The following is a 6,109-nucleotide window of genomic DNA, read 5'->3' as shown; positions in this document are numbered from 1 at the left end:
GATGGTATTTTGATACAATTTCAATCCACCTTTGACGTAAGTTACAAAACTTAGGAGTAAAAAGACTGGCATTAGGTTGTCAGAGAGATTTGGTGATAAATGGTGCCAAATTTGGGGCTAGAACGTATCCTGGCATGTTTCTATTTCGGGCCAGACTTTAAAGTAATTGAATATTTGTTTGGGCGTCGCGTGAAATGTATTGTTGCTGGATATGCACGTTACCTGATCGTTTCTGTCCGTAATGGAGATCGTCCATAACTGATCGGGGCCGCCGGCAGGGGGCGTGTTTCCGATGGAGGCGATGACGAAACAGCCTCTTTTGAACGGGGATTGCGCAAACTCGAACACTTCGCTATCCTCTGGCAGGTTCAGTAGTCGCTGGAACCGGAAATCCGCTTGTCTCAGGGCTTCAACCACAGTCATCATCGGCGCTACCGTCACGGGAACCTCCGGGATGGCTTCTAGCAATTCACCGGCGTCCACGCTAACGACCGCTCCCGCCTAATTAAAACCGAATCCAAATTGAAAAGATCGAACCCAATTTAAAAGGCTACAACAGCGTTTCAAAATCGAGGAACATCGAATCCTTTATCGTATCTGTCAGCGGATAATGCCATTCATATTTGCCCATTTCTCCAGCCCTATTTCCGGAAACTCACGCTGGAACTAGTTAAATTCAAACGCCGGTGTAGCCCATTCAAAGGTTCACAAAATCGTTTGAAAAATTTGGGACTCGGACATATCTTCCCTCGATCCAGCCAGGGGCGTAGAAAACGGAGGGGCAGGCAGGGCCGGACTTAGAGATCCTGGGCCCATAGGCAGATAAGGCGTCTGGGCCGCCTTTTCACGCGCTGCATTTACTCTTGTCCCTGGAAATAGGCTGTGCCTGAATTTCCCTGATTCAGCGTAGAAGTCTGAGCTCTATGGTTATATTACTTAATAAAAGCTGTTAACAATCGTCGACTAAATATGCGATAATTATGCAAAATTGCGATTAAAGGCTGCGTCCGTAAACTGCTATGCAGAATTTTTGGTAATTTTAAATCAAAATCTTCTACCTATATTTCTCCAATATATATTACGATTGATATTATAGATTTATGCCTTCGAATACAGTAATTACGGTGACTGGAGGGCCCCTTCCAAGGATGGGCCCCTAGGCCACGGCCTAGGTTGGCCTAGGCGGAAGTACGGCACTGGGGACAATTCCCCTCCCTATAATTTTGCTGGAAGGGCCAACTAATGTTATTGCCCCCTCCAACTTTTTGGTCAGATGAAATCTTCCAAAGGCTCAAATTATCATTATAGAACCTCAACTGTGTTTAAATTTCAGTCTTTTCCCGCCAATTTACCTAGTAGTAAAAAGCACACGTGCATTCGGAGAAGCTACACTCCAATAAAAATTCAAAACCATTCTCCAGACCCCTTTTCGTTTCTCTTTACCCCCTCCAACTTCTAGAACGTTCCTACGCGCCTGGATCCAGCGTCGCAAAACACGTGATTCTGTAACCTGACCCTAAAAATTCAAACGATACTGTGGCTTTTTAAGTCATCGTACTCACCGGTGGCCGGAAACCTCTTGATATGGGATAGTTGAGGCTGGGATGGGGTAGATTTCCTTCCACCATATCATCCCTATGCTCCTTCTAAATAGACACGGATTGGAGACATTAGCTAGGTCATAAAGGACATATTTTGGGTTTAGTAAGTAAAATTATATAGGAATAATTAGAAGTAGTATATGGATAAATACTAGAATCTATTCCGTTTAAAATAATGGAAACTTTTCACCTGTAAACAGAACGTCGTGTTTTTGTTAAGCCTTATTAAAAGGGAACACTTGATGCATTACGTATAGGTAAAAAGTTTCCATTATTTTAACAAGTACTATATAAATGGTGACTTGCAGGTCCTGGCTCTCGGAAGTATTAGTTCTGGGCATTTTCCTTTATTGAAGCGTCTATTGGTTAAAATTTCCAAATTCTACATACAAGAACTAAGTAACTTCCGTATTTAGGCGATGTCACTTTAAGGATCTATTCTACTGACAAGGAAACTACCCGAGGAGGTGTTTGTCTCCGATTTCGATCAAACTCGGGGGGTTAGTAGACCTTTATGTAGCTTGAAACTAGCTAAAGGGAAACGTTACAATGGGCTTTCGTTTTGCCATGACAACTGAAAATATTTTTGATAACTAAGAATGATAATTTTAACATATAAAATAGCATGGGAATTTCACAGATTTTAAGAGTCCCCATGAAAATATTAAAAAAGTTTGCATTTTTACTCAAAGTTTCCAATTTTACTTAAATTTACTAAAATTTACCCAAATATTTATAAATTTGAAGTTTAGATTTTCTTAAAAACAATTTAAATTTTCGAATGTTTTCTGTAAAATAAAACGAAAGCCCCATTGTAACTTTTAAGTGACATGAAGGTCTCGAGTTTTTGAACCAAATCGGAGATAAACACCTCGGGTAGTTTCACTTTGAGTGTCTCTCGTATTTAACACGTTGGGCGGCTTATAACTTAAATTATAATAAACATCTTTTCGATGATAAAAAATATGAAAATTTACACGACTTTATTACTTTGAGAAAAAAAATATTATACACAGAAAAAAAGGTGTTTAGATACTAAACACTTTCTTAAACACCAAAATGCAACAGAATATTTATCATGTTTAAAGACGATCATGTTTAGGCGATAGTGGTTTTCAGCTTGGAACATCATGCGTTTAGAAATTAAACGTGTTATTTGCTTCTCATATTTATCGTTAAAACGTGTTTAGATAGAATACGTTTAGAGATTAAACATATTGAATGCTTTTGGCGCTTACAATGAAAAGATTTTTAAAATTAGTTTCTAAACATGTTCAAAGGTTCGGGTGTTGTGGTTTAAAACATGTGTTAATTTGCCGTATACGCCACTATTTGAGTAGCCGTATATTTGAGTTGTTTAGTTACGATCTAAAATAACATTAATATTAATTGGCTACAAATTAATGAAACCTACTGCCTATACTGTCAATTTCATTTCTTTAACTGCCTGATTATATTTTAGCGATATTAATTTAAATTATATTTGTGTTAATACGGCCTTAAATCACATCAAAAGTAGTGTTATTTTATTAATTTTTAGTAGTTCATGTTCAATTATTGATGTATATACATAAGTGTTATTTAATTAGCCTTAATTACCAAAAACTTAAAATTATGAGATGATATAAGAACCCGGTCCATATTGTAGTTAACACTTAATATAACAGTAGTTAACGAATATTATTTTTTATAGAAAAATAGAAAACGAAATTAAACGAAATATATAGACAACGCGAAATATACAATGAACTTATATATACACTTATTAAATATCAGTGTTTAGCATTATGTTTAAAAACCACGAAGTTTAATTTCTAAACATGACCCCTTACCCGCTGTTCCGGTTTGGAACACTACCGGAAATATCTTTGAAGATTGTTTGAGAAACTCGGTTTATTTAAACAGATGTGTTTAAGGAAACAGCACCAACTCTTACCCATGTTTAGCTTTCAAACATGTTTAGATGTTAAAAACCTAAACACCTTTTTTTCTGTGTAGTATATGAAGTATTTTTAAAGAATTATTAGTATTTTTTTTTCGCCTTCTTAAAGGGCAACGCAAGTGGTCATGCAGGGGGGAATTATGTTTTCTTCAACAAGCCGTAAGTAGGTTTTCCAAGGATGATTTTATACAGCGCGAAAGTCTTATTCTCCTTGGTGTAGCCACGTGGCGCAATTTCGCTCTCATTCGCGAATTTTTCGATTTTCTTCGCTGAGTTAGCTCGCAATCAACGAACCCAGGAATTTAGGCCTAGCTTAATTTATTTATTATGGAGAAAAGAACTGGGTTAGTTTCCGAGAGTTGGACTTTGATATTTTCGATTTAACAATGTTTTGGAATAAAATTATTTGTGAATTGAATATTTTTAATTATGGAAGTTGAAACATTAGGCCTTGGACGAGGTAAATCTCTGCCGCTAGCCTCACATTGGATTAAGAAAATTCAACACCACACACACTTCTATATCCCGTCTCCCTTAACAATTTCCCTATCATTATACCCCGACAGAATATTTATCTTTTTTTATTACATTTATTTTGTAGACATTTAGGATCCGATTTGTCGGTAAGCACGGAGACTTCACTTTCCTCGGCCATTTTCGCGACCAAAGAATGCATGGATTTTGCGTTAAAACCGCGAGAGGCGCATTTATACAAAATAAATTCGGCAAATATGGTTCTGCTTTTTTTACAGAGGGAAAGGCTATGGCAGATAGCGCATGCGCAGTCGTTCTTTTTATCTATAAGATAATTTACCCCCCTGCATGGTCACTTGCGTTGCCCTTTAACTGATAAATAACTGTATATTTTTTTTATAAATTTCATTGGAACCACCATTTGCTTTAAAATTCCGAATCCGTTAATGACCTGTATAGGTGAACTGTCATGGGGTCAAACAGGCCCGACGAGAGAGGGGGGAAGCCGGTACAAATGACCGGGGCCCGTTGCCCTTAGGGTCCCAGGTTTGAACAAACGAGTTAACTTATCCCAAGTTTCTATCCGAAAAAGTATATCTATCTTTAATATTAAAGTATCTCTTTGGGACCTGGAATTTATATTATAGCGGGGCCCAGGCCCGCTCTCGGTGGCCCTGAGGTCAAACTCAAAGACTCATCCGCTTACCCGGAAGGACGCGGCGAGTGTTTCGGGGGAAAGGATGCCTCCGGGAGGAAAGGGCGCCATTATCAGAGGCGGCAACCTGTTGTTGATTTTCTCTTGGTCGTGGTGCACCGAATGGACGCGGAACTCCGTCGTTCCAGAGGACGAGGATGGTCCCGTGTTGGGAGGCACCACGTTAGTTTTGGGAAACGGAACGTCTTCGGGACCCGGGAACATTAAACCGGGTACTCTGGGAGGTGGCGGCAGATTCGGCGGCAAAGCCAGAACGGATCCGTACAAGTCTCTCATGGCTAACGTCTGTAAACTGACTTCGAGATCCTGCAACGATAACAATACGCGTTTGGTTTAAATAAAAAACTTGATCGAAGGAATTCGCATTTGGCATTTACTTTGTGCTTGGGTACATTCGCGTCTGAACTGGCCGAGGTCAATTCTAGCGCTAGGATACTTCTGAGAATAGCCACTGGTCTGCTGCCCTGCCGTTTGGCCACGCCCTCCACCAGTCGTCTCAAGTCCTCGACGCTGACGACGCGGATAATGTCCTCGATTGTGCACCGTCTCAAGTTGGAATTGTCCAAGTTCAAGTAACCTCTGCGGTCGACGGCCAGGCCTCGGTGGATGTAGCTGGGCAGGAACCGTTTGCTCTGGGCGCCCTGGAAGACGCCGAACAGCCCCGAGGAGATCCAAACCAAAGCCATCAGGGTCCGCATCTCTTAACCTGTCCACCTGTCGACGAGCCTGGGCCCGAGATGTCTTTGACCTTCAGCTTTTGCCCTTTTTGTTTTTTGTTTGGTTTCAAGGCCGGTGAGGGGCGCTAATTACCCTCTTCAGCCCCGGCCCTATAAATAAATAACATATAGCCCTTAGTTAATTAAAATAAAATATTTCATGACTAAAATGTGTTTGTTTTAATAAAAAATAATATTTACAATGACGAGCTTTCGAACCGAAGTTCCTTCGCAAGTCGTTAAATTCATAATGATATACAATTTTATTTCCGACAATTTGATTCCTACGTCTAGAGATAAGACGTAGGAATCAAATTGTCGGAAATAAAATTGTATATCATTAAGAATTTAACGACTTGCGAAGGAACTTCGGTTCGAAAGCTCGTCATTGTAAATATTATTTTTTATTAAAACAAACACATTTTAGTCATGAAGTATCTTGTCTTCTAAAATTATTTTAATTAATTTAGCAAAAAAACATGACTTTGAACAATTTTAAAATTCAAAATTATAGCCCTTATATTTTTATTCGAAGAATTTTTTTTAATATCGTGACTTCTTTATTCTACGTTTTATATCACTGGGTGTTAATATTAATTGATATTAGCGTAAAAATAATAATAAGGAGTACACTGAATGATTTACGTTAACGATAGTCTGT

General features: G+C 38.9%; 1 protein-coding gene across 1 annotated transcript; it reads right to left on the bottom strand.

Moving 5' to 3' along the window:
• Positions 1 to 1,544: 1,544 nt before the first annotated feature.
• LOC149925471 (uncharacterized) lies at positions 1,545 to 5,430 on the bottom strand. The gene is made up of 3 exons (XM_090161761.1): positions 5,110 to 5,430; positions 4,724 to 5,038; positions 1,545 to 1,646 (listed from the first exon to the last, which is right to left on the bottom strand). The coding sequence occupies exons 1-3, from the start codon at positions 5,428 to 5,430 to the stop codon at positions 1,545 to 1,547; spliced, it is 738 nt and encodes a 245-aa protein (XP_090017887.1).
• Between the last annotated feature and the right edge of the window lie 679 nt (positions 5,431 to 6,109).

The sequence above is a fragment of the Leiobunum rupestre genome, chromosome 10 (genome assembly GCF_980474605.1).
Source record: "Leiobunum rupestre chromosome 10, qqLeiRupe1.1.hap1, whole genome shotgun sequence".
Taxonomy (NCBI): Eukaryota; Metazoa; Arthropoda; class Arachnida; order Opiliones; family Sclerosomatidae; genus Leiobunum; species Leiobunum rupestre.
This window is presented reverse-complemented; position numbering and strand designations above follow the sequence as displayed.